The 23,372-nt window shown below is 47.2% G+C and overlaps 9 protein-coding genes across 9 annotated transcripts; all 9 read right to left on the bottom strand.

Annotated features, from left to right (window-relative positions):
- Positions 1-5,376: 5,376 nt before the first annotated feature.
- On the bottom strand, positions 5,377-6,063 carry LOC145410590 (uncharacterized). The gene has a single exon (XM_080280705.1). The coding sequence runs from the start codon at positions 6,061-6,063 to the stop codon at positions 5,377-5,379; it is 687 nt and encodes a 228-aa protein (XP_080136831.1).
- Positions 6,064-6,950: 887 nt separating this feature from the next.
- Positions 6,951-7,448, bottom strand: LOC145410588 (uncharacterized). Its single transcript, XM_080280704.1, has one exon. It carries the CDS (start codon positions 7,446-7,448, stop codon positions 6,951-6,953), a length of 498 nt encoding a protein of 165 aa, XP_080136830.1.
- Positions 7,449-7,708: 260 nt separating this feature from the next.
- LOC145410587 (uncharacterized) lies at positions 7,709-8,609 on the bottom strand. Its single transcript, XM_080280703.1, has 2 exons — positions 8,087-8,609; positions 7,709-8,019 (listed from the first exon to the last, which is right to left on the bottom strand). The coding sequence occupies exons 1-2, from the start codon at positions 8,607-8,609 to the stop codon at positions 7,709-7,711; spliced, it is 834 nt and encodes a 277-aa protein (XP_080136829.1).
- Positions 8,610-12,923: 4,314 nt separating this feature from the next.
- LOC145410586 (uncharacterized) lies at positions 12,924-13,487 on the bottom strand. The gene has a single exon (XM_080280702.1). It carries the CDS (start codon positions 13,485-13,487, stop codon positions 12,924-12,926), a length of 564 nt encoding a protein of 187 aa, XP_080136828.1.
- A 78-nt stretch (positions 13,488-13,565) lies between these two features.
- LOC145410585 (uncharacterized) lies at positions 13,566-14,447 on the bottom strand. Its single transcript, XM_080280701.1, has one exon. It carries the CDS (start codon positions 14,445-14,447, stop codon positions 13,566-13,568), a length of 882 nt encoding a protein of 293 aa, XP_080136827.1.
- Positions 14,448-14,600: 153 nt separating this feature from the next.
- On the bottom strand, positions 14,601-14,999 carry LOC145410584 (uncharacterized). Its single transcript, XM_080280700.1, has one exon. It carries the CDS (start codon positions 14,997-14,999, stop codon positions 14,601-14,603), a length of 399 nt encoding a protein of 132 aa, XP_080136826.1.
- A 260-nt stretch (positions 15,000-15,259) lies between these two features.
- LOC145410583 (uncharacterized) lies at positions 15,260-17,235 on the bottom strand. The gene is made up of 2 exons (XM_080280699.1): positions 16,557-17,235; positions 15,260-15,570 (listed from the first exon to the last, which is right to left on the bottom strand). The coding sequence occupies exons 1-2, from the start codon at positions 17,233-17,235 to the stop codon at positions 15,260-15,262; spliced, it is 990 nt and encodes a 329-aa protein (XP_080136825.1).
- Positions 17,236-21,927: 4,692 nt separating this feature from the next.
- On the bottom strand, positions 21,928-22,689 carry LOC145410582 (uncharacterized). Its single transcript, XM_080280698.1, has one exon. It carries the CDS (start codon positions 22,687-22,689, stop codon positions 21,928-21,930), a length of 762 nt encoding a protein of 253 aa, XP_080136824.1.
- A 231-nt stretch (positions 22,690-22,920) lies between these two features.
- Positions 22,921-23,358, bottom strand: LOC145410581 (uncharacterized). Its single transcript, XM_080280697.1, has one exon. It carries the CDS (start codon positions 23,356-23,358, stop codon positions 22,921-22,923), a length of 438 nt encoding a protein of 145 aa, XP_080136823.1.
- Between the last annotated feature and the right edge of the window lie 14 nt (positions 23,359-23,372).

The raw sequence follows: 23,372 nt of genomic DNA, 5'->3' as shown, positions 1-23,372 counted from the left end.
ATATGCTCCTGCACCTTTCACCCCGCGGCAATGTCCTTTTTATTAGCTATTTACAATCGTATCTGGACCGAGGGCATTTTCCCCCCTGTTTTCATAACGCCATCATTTTCCCATTTCTAGGCCATATTCCTCAGGATTATCATCCCACTGCTCTCACCAGCTGTCTCTGCAAGTTGTTCGAGCGTATGATAAATCACCGTCTTATATGGCTTCTAGAATCCAAACAGCTTTTGTCATCCTCTCAGTTTGGTTTTCGAAAAGCCCATGGTACATTAACGCCTCTCCTTAATATAGAAGCTTATATCCACTCTGCCTTTGCCACCCACCAATCTGTTATCGCAGTTTTCTTTGGCCTTGAGAAGGCATATGATACTACCTGGTGCATTCATATTCTGGCCACAGTTCATTTTTGTGGTATTGATGGTAACCTTGGTGTTTTCTTGAAGAATTTTCTGTCAGCCCGTTTCTTTCAGGTCTGTGTTCAGCATATTTATTTGGATCCCTTTCCACAATTTGAAGGTGTCCTCCAAGGCAGTGGTCTTAGCACTACTGTCATTTTATTGGCAATTAATGAGATTGTTTCTTGCCTCCTAGTTGGTGTTTGCTCTTCTTTACATGTGGGTGACTTTGCAATAAATGCAGGAGATTCTGACATCTCTGCTCTTAGTGGTCTTATTCACCATGCAGTTTCTGCTTCCTCAAAATGGGCTACTACCCATGGTTTTCGTTTCCGTTTCTCTCCTCATAAGTCTCATGCCACCACTTTTACCCACTCTCGTCTTATTCCTCACCCGATTCTTTTTCTTTATGGCTCTCCTCTCCCATATAAAACCTGTTTCCTTTCTTGGCCTTATTTTTTACTCTCGTCTTACTTGGAAGGACCATATTGCCTCCTTAAAAATTTGACCTTTGCCGCACCTCCATCTCTTAAAAACTTTGTCTCATGTGTTGTAGGTGCCGATCGAAGTACTCTCCTTGACCTCCATACTGTTCTTCTTCTCTCCAAACTTGATTATAGTTGCCAGGTTTATTCTTCTGCCTCAGATACTACCCTCCAACAACATGATTCTGTGCATCATCACGGTTTGCGTCTGGCTATTGGCGCTTTTAAATCTTCCCCAGTTGAAGGTTTCTATGCTGAATCAGGAATTCCTTCACTTTTCTGTCGTCGTGCTTTACTCACTCTTCGTACCTATGCTAAGTTGCACTGTTTCCCAAATACCCCATCCCTGTTTCCCCCCGGGTCCTGTCTTGAGCACCCTTTCCTCAGATCCTAGGATCAAACCACCTTATCCAATTCGAGCTCGTACCCTCCTCTCACACTCCTCCTTTACCATTAGTAATGCTTTCTCTTTCTCTTTCCGCACGAGTCTTTTTCCTCCATGACTTCTCCCTCGCCCCAACGTTTGTTCTTCCATTTTCCCTTATTCCAAGTCCAATTCTTATCACTCATTCTCCGTTCCCGGTTTTTAGAGCATTTTTCCCGCCATTCTTCTGCAGTCCTTGTATACACAGCTGGTTCCAAAACCTCAGAAGGTGTCGGGTTTGCAGTTCTCTTTCCTGACACCTTTTATAACTTTAGCTTTCCTGTTTGTGCAAGTGTTTTAACAGCCGAGTTGTATGCCCTCTTGCTTATGTTATGGTATATTCATCGCTCCTCCTCTTCCTCATTTCTGATGTTCTCTGACTCTTTTGGTGCTCTATCCCTTCTTCAGTCACCTTCTCCTTCTCACCATTTAGTCCTTCGTATCTTAGAATGGTTGTTCCGTATTTCTTCTCGTCATAAAACTGTTCAGTTCTGTTGGGTTCCAGGACATGTAGGCATCGCAGGCAATGAACGTGCGGATCAGTTGGCTCGCCCAGCTGTTGCCAAAGATGCTTCTCCTTTCTTACTCATTCCAGTCTATGATTTCCTTCCTGCCTTATCTTCCTTCCTTAAACATCGATGGCAGTCTTGCTGGGACTCTGTCACTAATAATAAACTCCGTACTGTTCAACCCTGTATTTCTCCTTGGTTGACCCCTTGCCACCGTAATAGGAAGTGGGAGACTTCTTGAGCTCGTCTTAGAATTGGTCATACTAGACTTACCCAGTCTTATTTGATGTCTGGTGACCGCCTTCCTCTCCGTACGCCATCCTCTCCGTATGCTATATTTTCCTTGATTGTCCTCTTTACACTCTACAGCAACACATTTCTTTTCTTTTCCTGTCTCACCTCCAACGTTCCCCCTTTCTTGCAGACTTTCACCGAGAATCACCGTACTTTTCCATCGATAATAACATGTCCTTCCTTAAGTCAATTGGTCTACTTCCTGACATCTAATTCCGTTCCCTACTTCAGTAACCCCATCCGTAATGTGATATACTTCTTCCACTGACCCTGTTCAGCATGCCGCGTCTGTGCTCATGGACTACCCAGTATAAGCATCTTGTAGCCGATGATCGGGCTTTGTGCTGGATTTTGGCACTAGGTTTTTATTGCTCTTCTTCTTGTTCTTCCTGTGAAAACAAATGATATTTATAACAGACACTTGATCACAAACTTGTTTGTAAATCCGGATTTACTACATGATCTGACTGAGGAGGAGTCTATTCTTGAAAAGAGCCAGGTATCCTTAATCCTTTGGCTGCGGTGTGCTAGTGCGAGCTGAATTAAATCATCAGTTGTGGGCCAGTATTATATATATATATATATATATATATATATATATATATATATATATATATATATATATATATATATATATATATATAATATAAATAGATAGATAGATAGATAGATAGATATAATATATATATACATATATAGATCGATAGATAGATAGATAGATATATATAATATATATATATATATATATATATATAGATAGATAGATAGATAGATATAATATATATATATATATATATATATATATATATATATATATATATATCATCATCGTTAGCCATTTGAGTATCATCGTTAGCCATTTGAGTATCCACTGCAGGACCGGCGTATCCCGACTAAAGTCGGGATGATACAGCCAATGTATCTCTACCAAGTGGCATAGGCTGTCTGGTAGAGATTGCATGTAGGGTGAGAAGTGCTTGCAAGTGTAACTGTAGTGTTGGAGTGGCTTTGGCTGTGTGTATAGTCCGTGAACCAAGTGTAATCGGCCCGCGCAAGCCGACTGGGTGCAAGCATACTATATAGTACGCGACACTGGTTCAACCACAGCACCCCTTGTGTCCGCCAATGTTCTGTAGTACGTGGTCGGGTGAACACTCCCAAAGTTTATTACCCTGGCGGGGTGCGAACCCTGGTTCACCCGTGTACGAAACGCACACTCTACCACTGTACCACAGAGGCTCCATATATATATATATATATATATATATATATATATATATATATATATATATATATATATATATATATATATATATATATATATATATATATATATATATATATATATATATATATATCTTTCCCTCGACAGAACGTTAATCGCACTAGCTTTTATTTGTTTGGTATTGCTGTGGCTGATGTTCCATTTGGGAACTGTAAATTTGTCTTTATTTGCCAAAAAATTTGACCAAATTTAGTCACATTCTTGAGTAGATATAGCAACATTTTAGAACGAAATTAGAGCACATGGGTTAAAGGATTTTTCTTATTATTTACGTGTATCAAACCGATAATACTCGCAGTATATTATCGATCATTCCCTACCCGATCCCGAGATCGAACTGAAGCTCTTTTCGTTTCCTATCTAAGCAGTCTACTAGTTTGCCACCGAGACGTGTTTAGTCGTTATCACTACTTACTTCTGCCAGTATTAACACCTACCATTGCCTCTACCATCTGTTTTATCATGGCATTTTGAACAGTGTTCTCGGCATGGGAGACATTGTAGGCTACCACTTTGTCCATACTAGTTTATAACGTAAACCTCACCTGAATATTTTACGTTATATTTATATAACTTCAGTTATTACTGACATAACTTGTATCAGTATTATGCATAAGGAACAGGAACTTTTCAGTATGATGACGTCTGTACAATCAGCCAAGCGATTGAACCTACTTGGAGGTGACAAGAATTAAAGTCATCGATTGAACGACTTGGTGTTATAGTCTCTCTTTTATTTTTTTTAATACCGGCAGTGTTTGTATTAGTAACACAATAGGATTACCATTCTCTTCAATGCAGTGACGTCTTGTCTTATTCCTGTTTTTACCAGACAACTGTATTTAGAGTAGTCAAGTGTTCTTGCACCGAAGAGGTTATTGAAGGTTAAAATCATATTTCCCTCACAAAGATTGCCCCTTACTTGTTATCACCCTACTTTCAGACGGTTGTTTCAGGTTTCAGGAGATCTTCAGTAACACCTTCAATACTGACACCTTAGCTATGTAAAATTTTCACAAAACGGCTATACCAAGAGGAAATTAACTCTTCCTTATTTTTCCTTCCATCATAAAAAAAAAAAAACCTACCTTCTTCAGAATCAGGTTTGCCACCGACTGGGTACAAAAGTACACAATTAATGTTCCTTTTTTGTTTGTCTCCCATATATATATATATATATATATATATATATATATATATATATATATATATATATATATTGTAACCGCCTGCACTCTTGGAGGGGGAAACGGGTTATGAAACCCGACCAGCTGGACTCGACTATTTATTCGGTCATACCTGGAATTGCAATTTTACTCTCTCAGTACGCTATAATGGCATCACTCGTCATTGTTATAACACTGGGTCATACACAGAATTACAATTTACCAAAGTTTACCTCGTATACACGTATCGCTTTAATTCTCGTCCTTACTTTCCTACATTTATAACTGGATTATGTCATGACATCAACCAAGCGCAGATCAATAAGCATTCTTAAAGTAAGCAAGGGCAACTCACTTGTGGCGGGTCCAATTTTCGTCTTACAGTATAAGTGTGTGGGTAGAGGTGTGAAGTACACAACACTAGTCCCTCACGGGCGTAATATTCTCACAACAGTAACACTTTCACGGGATGGACGTGGAGTCGCAAATCGCTTGAACTCCCCTCTTTTGGAGTCTCCGTCTAGAAAATCTAAGGATCGACGTCACTTCGTCCCTCACTCGTCCCTTACTACCCACATGCCCCCACACTCGCCCATAGCGTCTATTCTAAGGCCTGGTGTTCATTATAGCTAGGCTAATGGATGTTATACTGACGCGACCGTACATACATTTAAACACCGTGTCAGGATCCTTGTGCCTCTCTCTCTCTCCTATACTCTCTCTCTCACTCTCTCTCTCTTTCTCTCTTTACCGCGTTAGATGCGGTAAGACTCCCCCCGTTAGTCGGTTACAACCAATACCATATACACTTTCACTCACAGCTCCCTTCCAGCAGACACAGCTTGTTCGCAGGTCGTGTTTAGGGTTTTGCGTATGGACATCCTGACCTTGACGTGCCTCACCACGCCATCGTCACCGGGATTCGCCTCTACCAGTCTTCCCAGAACCCAGTGATGACGGGGTACATTCGTATCCGTCACCAATACCAGGTCCCCCACTTGGAAATTACGCAGCCACTTGAAATGCTTCTGGCGTTGTCGTAAGGATGGTAAGTACACTTTCAAACATCGCTTCCAGAACTGGTCCACTAGGAACTGTGCATGCTTCCAACTCTTCCGATAGATGTCCCCTACAGGCTCTTCTGCCTTACCTCCTAACGGGCAGTGAGGTACAGTCTTAGTGCGCAGAATATGCAGTGGGGTAAGTGCTTCGAGGTCACTGACATGATTGGAGGTCGGGGCGATGGGCCTTCCGTTGACTATCTCCTCCACTTTGCAAAAGAATGTGTGGAGTAGCTCATTGTCCACAACTTGTGTGCCTACTATCGCTTGCAAGACCTTCCTGACTGTCCGGATCTGTCGCTCCCATACACCGCCCATGTGCAATGCATGCAGTGGGTTGAACTCCCACTCAATTCCCTTCCTCAACAGTGCATTGTGGACCTTGTCATTCTTCTCCCAGCTGAGAACTGTAGCCCAGAGCTCCTTATTTGCTCTAATCATGTTTGTTCCATTGTCGGAACGAATGCACTCCGGTACACCCTTCCTTGGCGAGAAGCGCGTTATTGCATTGAAGAATGAATCAGCGTCTAGTCCATCAAGAATCTCCAGGTGTATGGCTCTTGAGTTCAGGCAAGTGAAGAGACAACCCCACCTCTTCACCCGTTTCCTACCCTGCTTTACGATGAATGGTCCAAAGCAGTCCACACCAGTATGTGTGAATGGTGCCTTCACCACGCATACCCTGTCAGCAGGGAGGTTAGCTTGTCTTTGCAGTGACTCCTTCCAATTGACTCAGCGACAAACGAGACACCGTTTAGCACAGGGTAAATCAGCCTTCGTCCCTTGGGCACCCAGAACTCCTGGCGCATTACTGCTAGTGTATGTTCTCTTCCTGAGTGTCCAGCCTTGTTCTCATAGGTTTCTCGTACTATAAGCTCCGTGACATGGTGGTCCCGTGGCAACAGCACGGGGTATTTCCTGTCGGTCATCAAGGGGGCTTTCTCTATCCGTCCTCCAGCATGAAGGAGTCCGTCCTCCCCCAGGTGCGGCTCAAGCGGGAACAGTAGGCTCGTTTTCCTAAGTGCACCCTGCTCCTTCAGGTCCTTTTTTTCGGGTTCATAATATTCCCGTTGTACACAACCCAACACTGCTGCTCGAGACGCTTGGAACTCACTCTCCCTCAGTCTTGATTTGTCAACTTGCCTTGGTCCTCCCATTTGCCTCCAATACAAAAACCTTCTAATCCATGAAACTCCCCGCAGCAGCCTGTGCCAGGACGAGTATCTGGACCACGATCTCGCCAGTGGGTCTTCTCCATGCTTAGCCCCTATTGCCATAGTTGTAGCATCCCGCTTTTCCTCTGGGTCCGTCCGCAGGTCGAGTATAAGTCAAGGCTCTTGCGGCCAGTGATTGTTCTCTTGCCGGAGAAAGTCGGGCCCTTCCATACATCTACACCCTCTGTTCAGTTTGTAGCAACTCATTCCTCGTGTCACGTCATCTGCTGGGTTCAGTATTGAACCCATATGTCTCCACTGGGTCACTTCTGATTGTTCGTGTATGGCCGCTACTCGATTGGCTACGAACGTGTGAAACCGCCACTCTGTGTTACGTATATACTGTAGTACTATCACGCTGTCTGTCCAGAAGATGGACCCTCCCACGTCGACCGACAGCTCGTGCCTTAATGTCTCGTCAACCTTGACAGCCAACGCAGCAGCGCATAACTCCAGACGGGATATAGTTAGTTGTTTTGGCAGGGCCAGCTTGGCCTTTGTGTAGATGAAGGCACAGTGAACGTCTCCGGTCTCATCAGAGATCCTCAGGTTTGATACTACTCCATATGCCACTTGGGAAGCATTACGGAAGTGATGTAGTTGAAATGACATTCCCCTTGCACTTCTTGGGTCATATCACCGTGGTATCCTGAAATCTGCGAGGTGAGTTAATTCTACCAGCCACCATCGCCACTGCACCTCATTGCTGTCAGATATAGCCTCGTCCCACCCTTTTTTCCTCCTGCATTCCTCTTGGAAGATGACCTTGGCACGAATGAGGAATGGTGCAAGGAATCCAAGCGGGTCATATACTGAGCTGATTACACGCAAGAGATCCCTCCTTGTAACTGACCCCCCTTGCTCAAAGTGTTTCATGACCACTCCATTTGGTCCTTCTCTAGGTCCCACCTTACTCCAAGGGCTCGTTCTGCAGGAAGAGGCTTGCGTTCTATGTTGATCTCCTTTACTTCCTTATGCCTCTCTGATTTGAGAATGGATTCAAGTACTTCCTTACTGTTGCTCGCCCACTTGGCGAGTCTGAAGCCTCCCAGTGAGGTGATGTGTCGCAGTTGTTCTGCCAACCTTATTCCTTCGTCAGCAGATTGCATTGAGATAAGCAGGTCGTCCACATAAAAATTCTGCTGGGCATCCACCACGTTGTCAGGACACACATCTCTGTGATCTAGAAAGGTTCGTTTTAAAGCATACGAGGCACATGATGGACTCCAGACCCCACCGAAAAGGTGCACCGTCATCCGGTATGTCAGGGGGGGTCTGCTGTACATCCCCTTCCAGCCACGAAAGAAATCGTAGGGTGTCCGTGTGTTCCGGAGCTACCTTGACCTGGTGAAACATAGCCTCTCTGTCCGCCATGAGGGCCACTAACCCTTGGCAAAACCGGAGGAGTACCTCCAGGAGTTTGTTATTTAGATCAGGCCTTTGTAGCACCTGGCTGTTTAAAGACACCGACCCATATTCTGCTGCAAGGTCGAATATGATGCGCACCTTTCTGGGCTTGTTTGAGTTTAACACAGGAAGGTGTGGCAGATACCAGGACACGTGAGGCCTTGTGTGAAATTCATTATAAGGCACCAATTCAGCGTAGCCTTTATCTAACAGCAGTTGCATCTCTTCTGCGTAGCGCTGGCATAAGGGCGGTTCTCTGAGCAGCCTCTTCTTCAGGCTCTCTAACCTCCTCAGTGCCATTAACTTGTTGTCTGGGAGCTTGGGTGGATTTCGTCTGAATGGCATAGGGAGCTGGTAGTGCCCCATCGCCTATGTCACCGTGCTTGACCACAATTTTATCACCCTATTGTCAACGGACAGGCCATCCCCCTTCTTCCAGTAACTTGCATCCAGTTCCCAAAACAGTCGCAATTGCTCCTCCAATCGTGTTTCCTGGGAATTGTTGTCCACTACAGCCACACATCCTACCTCCTCTGGTCTGTCTTCTACCTCAGCACGAGGTCGTACAGGTCCGCTGACGGTCCATCCCAGCGGCGTCCTTATTGCAAAGGGTTCTCCACTGTTCCCTGCCCTGACCTCCAAGGGCGTCAATGCTTGTGGAGCATCAAGACCAATCAATAGTTGCACCTCACCTTCGTATGTGTTCAGTGGCTCTATTCCCGCCAAATGACTCCATCGTGCCATGTCCTGTACAGAGGGTACTGAATCCTTCAGCGTTGCAGGGAGTCGCTGAGTGACAATCACCCCATGCGGCGATATCTTTTGGTTCAGTTTACGGGAATGCCCGCTGCTAACTACTAAGTCTATCTCCTCAGTTCGCTACACCGTCACCTGAGTTATAGTGTCTAGTGTTACCCATACAGTTCTCCATGGTGCCCCCAGCCTGCTTGCCAATTGGGTCATACAGAAGGTTCGGTTGCTGCCAAAGTCCAAAAGTGCTCTCGTCCAGACTACGGCATCCGAGCCTTTACTAGCCACCTTCACTTCAATAATGGGCAACGCCACCTTGCGAAGCTGCCCATGTATCTGCGTTGTTCCTGCTGTAGCGGTGAGTCATTAATTCCCGCCTTTGTCCCTTTCGAGCTTGGGCCTCTTAAGTGTTCCCTCCATTCTTGCCTCATCACGTTTGTCGGTCTGTCCACAGGAAGCACTTCTCTTCTCTGGCTCTGCTCGATGTACTCCCTGCTTGTTTCCATTTGCCTCCTCCTGCTGAGTGTATCAACGACGATCATCTCTCGGCTTCCTCTCACCCTCCATCCGTGGCTCTGCTCCGTCTCCCTTCCTGGGTTCCCAATGGTACAGGGACTCCTGCCTTTGCCTTACAGGGACGGTCGGGTGTATCCATCGTGAATGCTTCCCAGTGCAACCCTCTATGTCACACCATACTGAGGCCCTACACTCAGCTGCCAAGTGGGTACCATTCAAGCAAACATAACAGTATTTGAGCCATCTGACCGTGGACCTCCTTTCTTCAGCTCTCATGGCACGGAATCTCTTGCAACCCACCAGGGTGTGTAGCGCCCCGCACAGCTGACACAAGTCTCTCTCGCTCGCAGGTTCATCATCACCAATGGTGGCCAAGCCGATCACACGCCCATCTGGATTCCTTCTAACACCAACCTCAGTGGATCGCTTGGTGGTTGCTCCCCTTTCCTTGGTTCTCCTCCTCACACACACTCTGTCCGCTTCCTCCAGGATAAAGGTTTTCAACTATTTAACGCTGGAATAATACCCGTTTCGTTTGTTGTGGGCATAAGTTTCATTCTCATACCGCATAAGTGCCCTTTCAGGCAACCGATGTGACAGCACGTCCATCGGGCGAACGGTGTCCAACCCCTGCAATCTCCCGACGGTCTCCAGACTCAGAATACAAGACCCCAACTCGTCAGTGAATTTTCTAAGGCCACTCTCATCCTCACCTTTGATCATGGGCCCTTCAAGTATTCCTTCCACAATCTCTCGGATGTAATGATGTGTGTCTCCGTATCTGTCTTCCAATATGGCCATCGCCATCTCATAACCCTCTCTTGGGTCCAAATAGTTGCGTGTTTGTAGCATGTTTCTGACAGGCACTGCACATGCTTGCATGAGCGTCTGCAGCTTATATTCCTCTGGGACTGCGGCCCTCCCTATGTGTTGTTCGAATGCACGAATGAACTCCCAATACTCCCTTCGGTTATTCCCTTCAAAGGTTGGTAGTTGGGTCTGTGGATACCTCATGGCTGCAATCAATTCCTTCAAGCCAGAAGCTATCACCTCCATGCCCATAGGGGCAACGCATGTCAGCTCTTACGTTCCTGATCTAGTCAGTTTTGGATTCCCTGACCTTTGCCACCCTGGCCCTGGTCCACTAACTGTTGACTCTTCTTGATGTAGAGTCACTGCTTCTTGCATCTGTTCCTGCTCCCCCCACTGGGTTCCCCCAGTCTCCCACATTCGTTTGTCTCCCATGCCATCACCATATCTTTACCGATCCTTCATGTACTACTATAGTCTCTGGCTGCACCTGTGGCCTCAAGCTCATCTCCTTCCTCCCTTCCATTCCCATCAAGTTCTCCAACTGTGTCAAATGATCATGGATCGCCTTGTTCTGTTCTTGCAGGGTTTGCAGAGTCGGCAGGAGGGCTTTCATGCACACGTTCTTACGTGCCTCAGCCAGTCTGCCTTCAATTGCCGGCCACTTCTCTAAGCATTCTTTCAGCCCAGATTCGGCCCTCTCCTCCTCTCTTTGTTCCATCATCGTCCCCGCAGTCTCCGTCTCGTACTGCTCTCCCCCCGTTGCTTCCTTTGCCTCCTTGACTATCCTTTGAGCCGTTCCATGGGTTATGTTCTGCCCATCATGTTCCGCACGTTCCTTTCCTTCTGGGTTGTCCATGCCGATATGTTCCGCCTGGTATGCTCCGCCCGGTATGTTAGATTGGGTTCCGCCCAGTATGTTAGGTTGGGTTCCACCCGGTACGTTAGGTTGGGTTCCGCCCGGTATGTTCGGTTCGGCTCCCACTTCCTTTTTTTTTTTTTTTTTTAACTCTCTTAGTCACACTCTCGTTCATGCAACGTTTATCCCATCACACTCCAAACAGCCAGACAGCGAGCGCTAAGCTTAGTCTTTAAAGTATAGTGGCACACCAGAACATTCTCTATGACAGCCTAGTATCAATCACAACTCTTAATATCCAAGGTGCACTAATTAGTTTTAATTCACAACATTATAGCATACAAGCGACGTTACGATATCAATACCGACCTGCTCAATATTACACTTACATTTCTCACTCAGAACCTAGTATCAATAACAAATCTTAATATCCAAGGTGCACTAATTAGTTTTAATTCACAACATTATTGCATGTGAGCAACGTTACGATGTCAATACCGACCTCCTGAATATTACACTCACATTTCTCATTGAGAGCCTAGTATCAATCACAACTCTTAATATCCAAGGTGCACTAGTTAGTTTTATTTCACAACATTATAGCATATGAGCGACATTACGATATCAGTACCGACCTCCTGAATATTACACTCACATTTCTCACATTTAATGTGTCACAATTATATAACATCATCTGGCACACGGGCAAGAAGTTCCTACGAAGTACGTAAACTAACGTATTTTTCTTTACAATGCACCAGACGTAACGTATCAGCTCCCGGCTTTCAATCGCGTGAGTAAAGTTGCTTATCAACACTCGTGGTCCTGTAGGGTCTTCCCGCTCACAACCCAGGATAACCTGAGTGACGGTGTCACCGATCGTAGGTAGGCCACCTCCGTAGACTTTAACACACCCAGCGCTGTCGTAGATCTGGCCGGGCTCGCTCCCCACACCAACGGACCCCAAGTATGACTGTAACCGCCTGCACTCTCGGAGGGGGAATCGGGTAATGAAACCCGCCCAGCTGGACTCGACTATTTATTCGGTCATACCTGGAATTGCAATTTTACTCTCTCAGTATGCAATAATGACATCCCTCGTCATTATTATAATACTGGGTCATACAGAGAATTACAATTTATCAAAGTTTACCTCGTATACACATATCGCTTTAATTCTCGTCCTTACTTTCCTACATTTATAATTGGATTATGTCGTGACATCAACCACACGCAGATTAATAAGCATTCTTAACGTAACCAAGGGCAACTCTCTTGTGGCGGGTCCAATTCTCGTCTTACAGTATCAGTGTGTGGGTAGAAGTGTGAAGTACACAACACTAGTCCCTCACGGGAGTAATATTCTCACAGCAGTAACACTTTCAAGGGATGGACGTGGAGTCGCACATCGCTTGAACTCCCCCCTTTTGGAGTCTCCGTCTAGTAAATCCAAGGATCGACGTCACTTCGTCCCTCACTCGTCCCTGACTACCCACACACTGCCCCCACACTCGTCCATAGCGTCTATTCTAAGGCCTGGTGTTCATTATAGCTAGGCTAATGGATGTTATACTGATGCGACCGTACATACAGATAAACACTGTGTCAGCGTCCTTGTGCCTCTCTCTCTCTCTCCTATACGGTACTCTCTCTCTCACTCTCTCTCTCTTTCTCTCTTTACCGCGTTAGATGAGGTAAGACTGCCCCCGTTAGTCGGTTACAACCAATACCATATACACTTTCACTCACAGCTCCCTTCCAGCAGACACAGCTTGTTCGCAGGTCGTGTTTAGGGTTTTGTGTGTGGACGTCCTGACCTTGACGTGCCTCACCACGCCATCGTCACCGGGATTCGACTCTACCAGTCTTCCCAGAACCCAGTGATGACGGGGTACATTCGTATCCGTCACCAATACCAGGTCCCCCACTTGGAAATTACGCAGCCACTTGAAATGCTTCTGGCGTTGTCGTAAGGATGGTAAGTACACTTTCAAACATCGCTTCCAGAACTGGTCCACTAGGAACTGTGCATGCTTCCAACTCTTCCGATAGATGTCCCCTACAGGCTCTTCTGCCTTACCTCCTAACGGGCAGTGAGGTACAGTCTTAGTGCGCAGAATATGCAGTGGGGTAAGTGCTTCGAGGTCACTGACATGATTGGAGGTCGGGGCGATGGGCCTTCCGTTGACTATCTCCTCCACTTTGCAAAAGAATGTGTGGAGTAGCTCATTGTCCACAACTTGTGTGCCTACTATCGCTTGCAAGACCTTCCTGACTGTCCGGATCTGTCGCTCCCATACACCACCCATGTGCGATGCATGCTTTGGGTTGAACTCCCACTCAATTTCCTTCCTCAACAGTGCATTGTGGACCTTGTCATTCTTCTTCTAGCTGAGAATTGTAGCCCAGAGCTCCTTATTTGCTCTAATCATGTTTGTTCCATTGTCGGAACGAATGCACTCCGGTACACCCTTCCTTGCCGAGAAGCGCGTTATTGCATTGAGGAATGAATCAGCGTCTAGTCCATCAAGAATCTCCAGGTGTATGGCTCTTGAGTTCAGGCAAGTGAAGAGACAACCCCACCGCTTCACCCGTTTCCTACCCTGCTTTGCGATGAATAGTCCAAAGCAGTCCACACCAGTATGTGTGAACAGTGCCTTCACCACGCATACCCTGTCGGCAGGGAGGTTAGCTTGTCTTTGCAGTGACTCCTTCCAATTGACTCGGCGACAAACGAGACACCGTTTTAGCACACGGTAGATCAGCCTTCGTCCCTTGGGCACCCAGAACTCTTGGCGCTTTACTGCTAGTGTATGTTCTCTTCCTGAGTGTCCAGCCTTGTTCTCATGGGTTTCTCTTACTATAAGCTCCGTGACATGGTGGTCCCGTGGCAACAGCATGGGGTATTTCCTGTCGGTCATCAAGGGGGCTTTCTCTATCCGTCCTCCAGCATGAAGGAGTCCGTCCTCCCCCAGGTGCGGCTCAAGCGGGAACAGTAGGCTCGTTTTCCTAAGTGCACCCTGCTCCTTCAGGTCCTTTTTTTCGGGTTCATAATATTCCCGTAGTACACAACCCAACACTGCTGCTCGAGACGCTTGGAACTCACTCTCCCTCAGTCTTGATTTGTCAACTTGCCTTGGTCCTCCCATTTGCCTCCAATACAAAAACCTTCTAATCCATGAAACTCCCCGCAGCAGCCTGTGCCAGGACGAGTATCTGGACCACGATCTCGCCAGTGGGTCTTCTCCATGCTTAGCCCCTATTGCCATAGTTGTAGCATCCCGCTTTACCTCTGGGTCCGTCCCCAGGTCGAGTATAAGTCAAGGCTCTTGCGGCCAGTGATTGTTCTCTTGCCGGAGAAAGTCGGGCCCTTCCAATACATCTACACCCTCTGTTCAGTTTGTAGCAACTCATTCCTCGTGTCACGTCATCCTGCTGGGTTTCAGTATTGAACCCACGTGCCTCCACTGGGTCACTTCTGATTGTTCGTGTATGGCCGCTACTCGATTGGCTACGAACGTGTGAAACCGCCACTCTGTGTTACGTATATACTGTAGTACTATCACGCTGTCTGTCCAGAAGATGGACCCTCCCACGTCGACCGACAGCTCGTGCCTTAATGTCTCGTCAACCTTGACAGCCAACGCAGCAGCGCATAACTCCAGACGGGATATAGTTAGTTGTTTTGGCAGGGCCAGCTTGGCCTTTGTGTAGATGAAGGCACAGTGAACGTCTCCGGTCTCATCAGAGATCCTCAGGTTTGATACTACTCCATATGCCACTTGGGAAGCATTACGGAAGTGATGTAGTTGAAATGACATTCCCCTTGCACTTCTTGGGTCATATCACCGTGGTATCCTGAAATCTGCGAGGTGAGTTAATTCTACCAGCCACCATCGCCACTGCACCTCATTGCTGTCAGATATAGCCTTGTTCCACCCTTTCTTCCTCCTGCATTCCTCTTGGAAGATGACCTTGGCACGAATGAGGAATGGTGCAAGGAATCCAAGCGGGTCATATACTGAGCTGATTACACGCAAGAGATCCCTCCTTGTAACTGAACCCCCTTGCTCAAAGTGTTTCATGACCACTCCATTTGGTCCTTCTCTAGGTCCCACCTTACTCCAAGGGCTCGTTCTGCAGGAAGAGGCTTGCGTTCTATGTTGATCTCCTTTACTTCCTTATGCCTCTCTGATTTGAGAATGGATTCAAGTACTTCCTTACTGTTGCTCGCCCACTTGGTGAGTCTGAAGCCTCCCAGTGAGGTGATGTGTCGCAGTTGTTCTGCCAACCTTATTCCTTCGTCAGCAGATTGCATTGAGATAAGCAGGTCGTCCACATAAAAATTCTGCTGGGCATCCACCACGTTGTCAGGACACACATCTCTGTGATCTAGAAAGGTTCGTTTTAAAGCATACGAGGCACATGATGGACTCCAGACCCCACCGAAAAGGTGCACCGTCATCCGGTATGTCAGGGGGGGTCTGCTGTACATCCCCTTCCAGCCACGAAAGAAATCGTAGGGTGTCCGAGTGTTCCGGAGCTACCTTGACCTGGTGAAACATAGCCTCTCTGTCCGCCATGAGGGCCACTAACCCTTGGCAAAACCGGAGGAGTACCTCCAGGAGTTTGTTATTTAGATCAGGCCCTTGTAGCACCTGGCTGTTTAACCCGCGCTGTGCCGGCGAAGTGAATTAATGTGGCAACATTGCAAGGTCCCTAATTTGCACAATTTTCAATTTTCGCGAGTGATTTTGCAAGTGATTTTTGGCACGTATACAGGGGACACCTTCCTGTATTCCTCTACAAGATGCCAAGCAGTAACAATGCCTTACACCGCATAACGTCTCCCCCCCTCTGCACGCCATTGTCTCGGCAATTCACCTGTTACTAGTGACCTGGACAATAAAGACATTCAGGGCCAGAGTGATTCCCCAATCGATGACAATGTGGAGGCCAAGTTTACATAGCACTAGAGGAAGAAACAGTCAGAAATGATGATCAGGTAATGTGGGAAAAAAAAGGTCATGCATGGTGATGAGTTAGTGAGTGAAACAACGCTTATAATCCCTATATTACTGTTTGAAAACCAATATACTCTTGTACTACATATAACTTCGTACCAAGTAAATAAATATATACTGTTTATGAGTGGATAAAATAGTTTCCTTCCCATAAAACTCGTTTTCTTTGGTGCCAGCCTGTTAGAAAACCCAGTCAGGTAAGGAAGTACTCGTACCTAGAGCGGGTATTTTAAACCACAGGTGAGCAATTTCTCTATGAATTTTCGATGTTTCTCACCAAAAGCGGATGTTTGAGCCAAAAAAAAAAAAGGTCCAAAAACGTCGGGATGGGGCGGGTTAAAGACACCGACACACATTCTGCTGCACAGTCGAATACGATTAGCACCTCTCCGGGCTTGTTTGGGTTTAACACTGGTTGGTGTGGCAGATACCAGGACACGTGAGACCTTGTGTGAAATTCATTATGAGGCACCAATTCAATGTAGCCTCTATCTAGCAGCAGTTGCATCTCTTCTGCGTAGCGCTGGCGTAAGGGCGGGTCTCTGACCAGCCTCTTCTTCAGGCCCTCTAACCTCCTCAGTGCCATTAACTTGTTGTCTGAGAGCTTCGGTGGATTTCGTCTGAATGGTATAGGGAGCTGGTAGTGCCCCATCACCTTTGTCACCGTGCTTGACCACAATTTTATCACCCTATTGTCTTCAACGGACAGGCCATCTCCCTTCTTCAAGTAACTTGCATCCAGTTCCCAAAACTGTCGTGCTTGCTCCTCCAATCGTGTTTCCTGGGAAATGTTGTCCACTACAGCCACACATCCTACCTCCTCTAGTCTCTCTTCTACCTCAGCACGAGGTTGTACAGGTCCGCTGACGGTCCATCCCAGCAGCGTCCTTATTGCAAAGGGTTCTCCACTGTTCCCTGCCCTGACCTCCAAGGGCGTCAATGCTTGTGGAGCATCAAGACCAATCAATAATTGCTCCTCCCCTTCGCATGTGTTCAGTGGCTCTATTCCCGCCAAATGACTCCATCGTGCCATGTCCTGTACAGAGGGTACTGAATCCTTCAGCGTTGCAGGGAGTCGCTGAGTGACAATCACCCCATGCGGCGATATCTTTTGGTTCGGTTTACGGGAATGCCCGCTGCTAACTACTAAGTCTATCTCCTCAGTTCGCTACACCGTCACCTGAGTTATAGTGTCTAGTGTTACCCATACAGTTCTCCATGGTGCCCCCAGCCTGCTTGCCAATTGGGTCATACAGAAGGTTCGGTTGCTGCCAAAGTCCAAAAGTGCTCTCGTCCAGACTACGGCATCCGAGCCTTTACTAGCCACCTTCACTTCAATAATGGGCAACGCCACCTTGCGAAGCTGCCCATGTATCTGCGTTGTTCCTGCCGTAGCGGTGAGTCATTAATTCCCGCCTTTGTCCTTTTCGAGCTTGGGCCTCTTAAGTGTTCCCTCCATTCTTGCCTCATCACGTTTGTCGGTCTGTCCACAGGAAGCACTTCTCTTCTCTGGCTCTGCTCGATGTACTCCCTGCTTGTTTCCATGTGCCTCCTCCTGCTGAGTGTATCAACGACGATCATCTCTCGGCTTCCTCTCACCCTCCATCCGTGACTCTGCTCCGTCTCCCTTCCTGGGTTCCCAATGGTACAGGGACTCCTGCCTTTGCCTTACAGGGACGGTCGGGTGTATCCATCATGAATGCTTCCCAGTGCAACCCTCTATGTCACACCATACTGAGGCCCTACGCTCAGCTGCCAAGTGGGTACCATTCAAGCAAACATAACAGTATTGAGCCATCTGACCGTGGACCTCCTTTCTTCAGCTCTCATGGCACGGAATCTCTTGCAACCCACCAAGGTGTGTAGCACCCCGCACAGCTGACACAAGTCTCTCTCGCTCACAGGTTCATCATCACCAATGGTGGCCAAGCCGATCACACGCCCATCTGGATTCCTTCTAACACCAGCCTCGGTGGATCGCTTGGTGGTTGCTCCCCTTTCCTTGGTTCTCCTCCTCACACACACTCTGTCCGCTTCCTCCAGGATAAATTTTTTCAACCATTTAACGTTGGAATAATACCCGTTTCGTTTGTTGTGGGCATAAGTTTCATTCTCATACCGCATAAGTGCCCTTTCAGGCAAGCGATGTGACAGCACGTCCATCGGGCGAACAGTGTCCAACCCCTGCAATCTCCCGATGGTCTCCAGACTCAGAATACAAGACCCCAACTCGTCAGTGAATTTTCTAAGGCCACTCTCATCCTCACCTTTGATCATGGGCCCTTCAAGTACTCCTTCCACAATCTCTGGGATGTAATGATGTGTGTCTCCATATCTGTCTTCCAATATGGCCATCGCCTTCTCATAACCCTCTCTTGGGTCCAAATAGTTGCATGTTTGTAGCATGTTTCTGACAGGCACTGCACATGCTTGCATGAGCGTCTGCAGCTTATATTCCTCTGGGACTGCGGCCCTCCCTATGTGTTGTTCGAATGCACAAATGAACTCCCAATACTCCCTTCGGTTATTCCCTTCAAAGGTTGGTAGTTGGGTCTGTGGATACCTCATGGCTGCAATCAATTCCTTCAAGCCAGAAGCTATCACCTCCATGCCCATAGGGGCAACGCATGTCAGCTGTTATGTTCCTGATCTAGTCAGTTTTGGATTCCCTGACCTTTGCCCCCCTGGCCCTGGTCCACTAACTGTTGACTCTTCTTGAGGTAGAGTCACTGCTTCTTGCATCTGTTCCTGCTCCCCCCACTGGGTTCCCCCAGTCTCCCACATTTGTTTGTCTCCCATGCCATCACCATAGCTTTACCGATCCTTCATGTACTGCTATAGTCTCTCGCTGCACCTGTGGCCTCAAGCTCATCTCCTTCCTCCCTTCCATTCCCATCAAGTTCTCCAACTGTGTCAAATGATCATGGATCGCCTTGTTCTGTTCTTGCAGGGTTTGCAGAGTCGGCAGGAGGGCTTTCATGCACACGTTCTCACGTGCCTCAGCCAGTCTGCCTTCAATTGCCGGCCACTTCTCTAAGCATTCTATCAGCCCAGATTCGGCCCTCTCCTCCTCACTTTGTTCCATCATCGTCCCCGCAGTCTCCGTCTCGTACTGCTCTCCCCCCGTTGCTTCCTTTGCCTCCTTGACTATCCTTTGAGCCGTTCCATGGGTTCTGTTCTGCCCGTCATGTTCCGCACGTTCCTTTCCTTCTGGGTTGTCCATGCCGATATGTTCCGCCTGGTATGCTCCGCCCGGAATGTTAGGTTGGGTTCCGCCCAGTATGTTAGGTTGGGTTCCACCCGGTGCGTTAAGTTGTATGTTCGGTTCGGCTCCCACTTCCTTTTTTTTTTTTTTTTTTTTAACTCTCTTAGTCACACTCTCGTTCATGCAACGTTTATCCCATCACACTCCAAACAGCCAGACAGCGAGCGCTAAGCTTAGCCTTTAAAGTATAGTGGCACACCAGAACCTTCTCTATGACAGCCTAGTATCATTCACAACTCTTAAAATCCAAGGTGCACTAATTAGTTTTAATTCACAACATTATAGCATATAAGCGACGTTACGATATCAATACCGACCTCCTGAATATTACACTTACATTTCTCACTGAGAGCCTTGTATCAATAACAAATCTTAATATCCAAGGTGCACTAATTAGTTTTAATTCACAACATTACAGCATGTGAGCAACGTTACGATGTCAATACGGACCTCCTGAATATTACACTCACATTTCTCATTGAGAGCCTAGTATCAATCACAACTCTTAATATCCAAGGTGCACTAATTAGTTTTATTTCACAACATTATAGCATATAAGCGACGTTACGATATCAATAACGAACTGAATATTACACTCACATTTCTCATTGACAGCCTAGTATCAATCACAACTCTTAATATCCAAGGTGCACTAACTAGTTTTAATTCACAACATTATAGCATATAAGCGACGTTATGATATCAGTACCGACCTCCTCAATATTACACTCACATTTCTCACATTATATGTGTCACAATTATATAACATCATCTGGCACACGGGCAAGAAGTTCCTACGAAGTACGTAAACTAACGTATTTTTCTTTACAATGCACCAGACGTAACGTATCAGCTCCCGGCTTTCAATCCCGTGAGTAAAGTTGCTTATCAACACTCGTGGTCCTGTAGGGTCTTCCCGCTCACAACCCAGGATAACCTGAGTGACGGTGTCACCGATCGTAGGTAGGCCACCTCCGTAGACTTTAACACACCCAGCGCTGTCGTTGATCTGGTCGGGCTCGCTCCCCACACCAACGGACCCCAAGTATGACTGTAACCGCCTGCACTCTTGGAGGGGGAAACGGGTAATGAAACCCGCCCAGCTGGACTCGACTATTTATTCGGTCATACCTGGAATTGCAATTTTACTCTCTCAGTATGCAATAATGGCATCACTCGTCATTATTATAAAACTGGGTCATACACAGAATTACAATTTACCAAAGTTTACCTCGTATACACATGTTGCTTTAATTCTCGTCCTTACTTTCCTACATTTATAATTGGATTATGTCGTGACATGAAACACGCGCAGATTAATAAGCATTCTTAATGTAACCAAGGGCAACTCTCTTGTGGCGGGTCCAATTCTCGTCTTACAGTATCAGTGTGTGGGTAGAAGTGTGAAGTACACAACACTAGTCCCTCACGGGCGTAATATTCTCACAGCAGTAACACTTTCACGGGATGGACGTGGAGTCGCACATCGCTTGAACTCCCCCCTTTTGGAGTCTTCGTCTAGTAAATCCGAGGATCGACGTCACTTCGTCCCTCACTCGTCCCTGACTACCCACACACTGCCCCCACACTCGTCCATAGCATCTATTCTAAGGCCTGGTGTTCATTATAGCTAGGCTAATGGATGTTATACTGATGCGACCGTACATACAGATAAACACTGTGTCAGCGTCCTTGTGCCTCTCTCTCTCTCTCCTATACTCTCTCTCTCACTCTCTCTCTCTTTCTCTCTTTACCGCGTTAGATGAGGTAAGACTGCCCCCGTTAGTCAGTTACAACCAGTACTATATACAATTTCACTCGCAGCTCTCTTCAAGCAGGCACAGCTTGTTCGCAGGTCGTGTTTAGGGTTTTGCGTGTGGACGTCCTGACCTTGACATGCCTCACCACGCCATCATCACCGGGATTCGCCTCTATCAGTCTTCCCAGAACCCAGTGATGACGGTGTACATTCCAATCCGTCACCAATACCAGGTCCCCCACTTGGAGATTACGCAACCACTTGAAATGCTTCTGTCGTTGTCGTAAGGATGGTAAGTACACCTTCAACCATCTCTTCCAGAACTGGTCCACTAGGAACTTTGCATGCTTCCAACTCTTCCGGTAGATGTCCGCTACAGGCTCTTCTGCCTTACCTCCTAACGGGCAGTGAAGTACAGTCTTAGGGTGCAGAATATGCAGTGGGGTAAGTGCTTTGAGGTCACTGACTTGATTGGAGGTCGGGGTGATGGGCCTTCCGTTGACTATCTCCTCCACTTCGCAAAAGAATGTGTGGAGTCGCTCATCATCCACAACTTGTGCGCCTACTATCGCTTACAAGACCTTCCTGGCTGTCCGGATCTGTCGCTCCCATACACTACCCATGTGCGATGCATGCGGTGGGTTGAACTCCCACTCAATTCCCTTCATCAACAGTGCATTGTGGACCTTGTCATTCTTCTTCTAGCTGAGAATTGTAGCCCAGAGCTCCTTATTTGCTCTAATCATGTTTGTTCCATTGTCGGAACGAATGCACTCCGGTACACCCCTCCTTGCCGAGAAGCGCGTTATTGCATTGAGGAATGAATCAGCGTCTAGTCCATCAAGAATCGCCAGGTGTATGGCTCTTGAGTTCAGGCAAGTGAAGAGACAACCCCACCGCTTCACCCGTTTCCTACCCTGCTTTGCGATGAATAGTCCAAAGCAGTCCACACCAGTATGTGTGAACAGTGCCTTCACCACACATACCCTGTCGGCAGGGAGGTTAGCTTGTCTTTGCAGTGACTCCTTCCAATTGACTCGGCGACAAACGAGACACCGTTTTAGCACACGGTAGATCAGCCTTCTTCCCTTGGGCACCCAGAACTCTTGGCGCTTTACTGCTAGTGTATGTTCTCTTCCTGAGTGTCCAGCCTTGTTCTCATGGGTTTCTCTTACTATAAGCTCCGTGACATGGTGGTCCCGTGGCAACAGCACGGGGTATTTGCTGTTGGTCATCAAGGGGGCTTTCTCCAACCGTCCTCCAGCACAGAGGAGTCTGTCCTCCCCCAGGTGCAGCTCCAACGGGAACAGTGGGCTCGTTTTCCTAAGTGCACCTTGCTCCTTCAGGTCCTTTATTTTGGGTTCATAATATTCCCGTTGTACATAACCCAACACTGCCCATCGAGATGCTCGGAGCTCACTCACCCTCAGTCTTGATTTGTCAACTTGCCTTGGTCCTCCCATTTGCCTCCAATACAAAAACCTTCTAATCCATGAAACTCCCCGCAGCAGGCTGTGCCAGGACGAGTATCTGGACCACAATCTCGCCAGCGGGTCTTATCCATGCTTAGCCCCTATTGCCATAGTTGTAGCATCCCCCGTTACCTCTGGGTCCGTCCCCAGGTCGAGTATAAGTCGAGGCTCTTGCGGCCAGTGATTGTTCTCTTTCCGGAGAAAGTCGGGCCCTTCAATTCATCAACACAATCTGTTCAGTGTGTAGCAACTCAGTCCTCGTGTCGCTTCACCTGCTGCTTTCAGTATTGAACCCATGTGCCTCCATTGGGTCACTTCTAGTTGTTCGTGTATGGCCGCTACTCGACTGACTACGAACGTGTGAAACCGCCTCTCTGTGTTACGTATATACTGTAGTACTATCACGCTGTCAGTCCAGGAGATGGACCCTCCCACGTCGACCGACAGCTCGTGCCTTAATGTCTCGTCAACCTTGACAGCCAACGCAGCAGCACATAACTCCAGACGGGATATAGTCAGTTGTTTTAGCTGGGCCAGCTTGTCCTTTCTGTAGACGAAGGCACAGTGAAAGTCTCCGGTCTCATCAGAGATCCTCAGGTATGATACTACTCCATATGCCACTTGTGAAGCATCACAGAAGTGATGTAGTTGAAATGACATTCCCCTTGCACTTC

The sequence above is a fragment of the Coenobita brevimanus genome, chromosome 86 (genome assembly GCF_032717465.1).
Source record: "Coenobita brevimanus isolate Jiangsu-jjx chromosome 86, ASM3271746v2, whole genome shotgun sequence".
In the NCBI taxonomy this organism is placed as follows: domain Eukaryota; kingdom Metazoa; phylum Arthropoda; class Malacostraca; order Decapoda; family Coenobitidae; genus Coenobita; species Coenobita brevimanus.
This window is presented reverse-complemented; position numbering and strand designations above follow the sequence as displayed.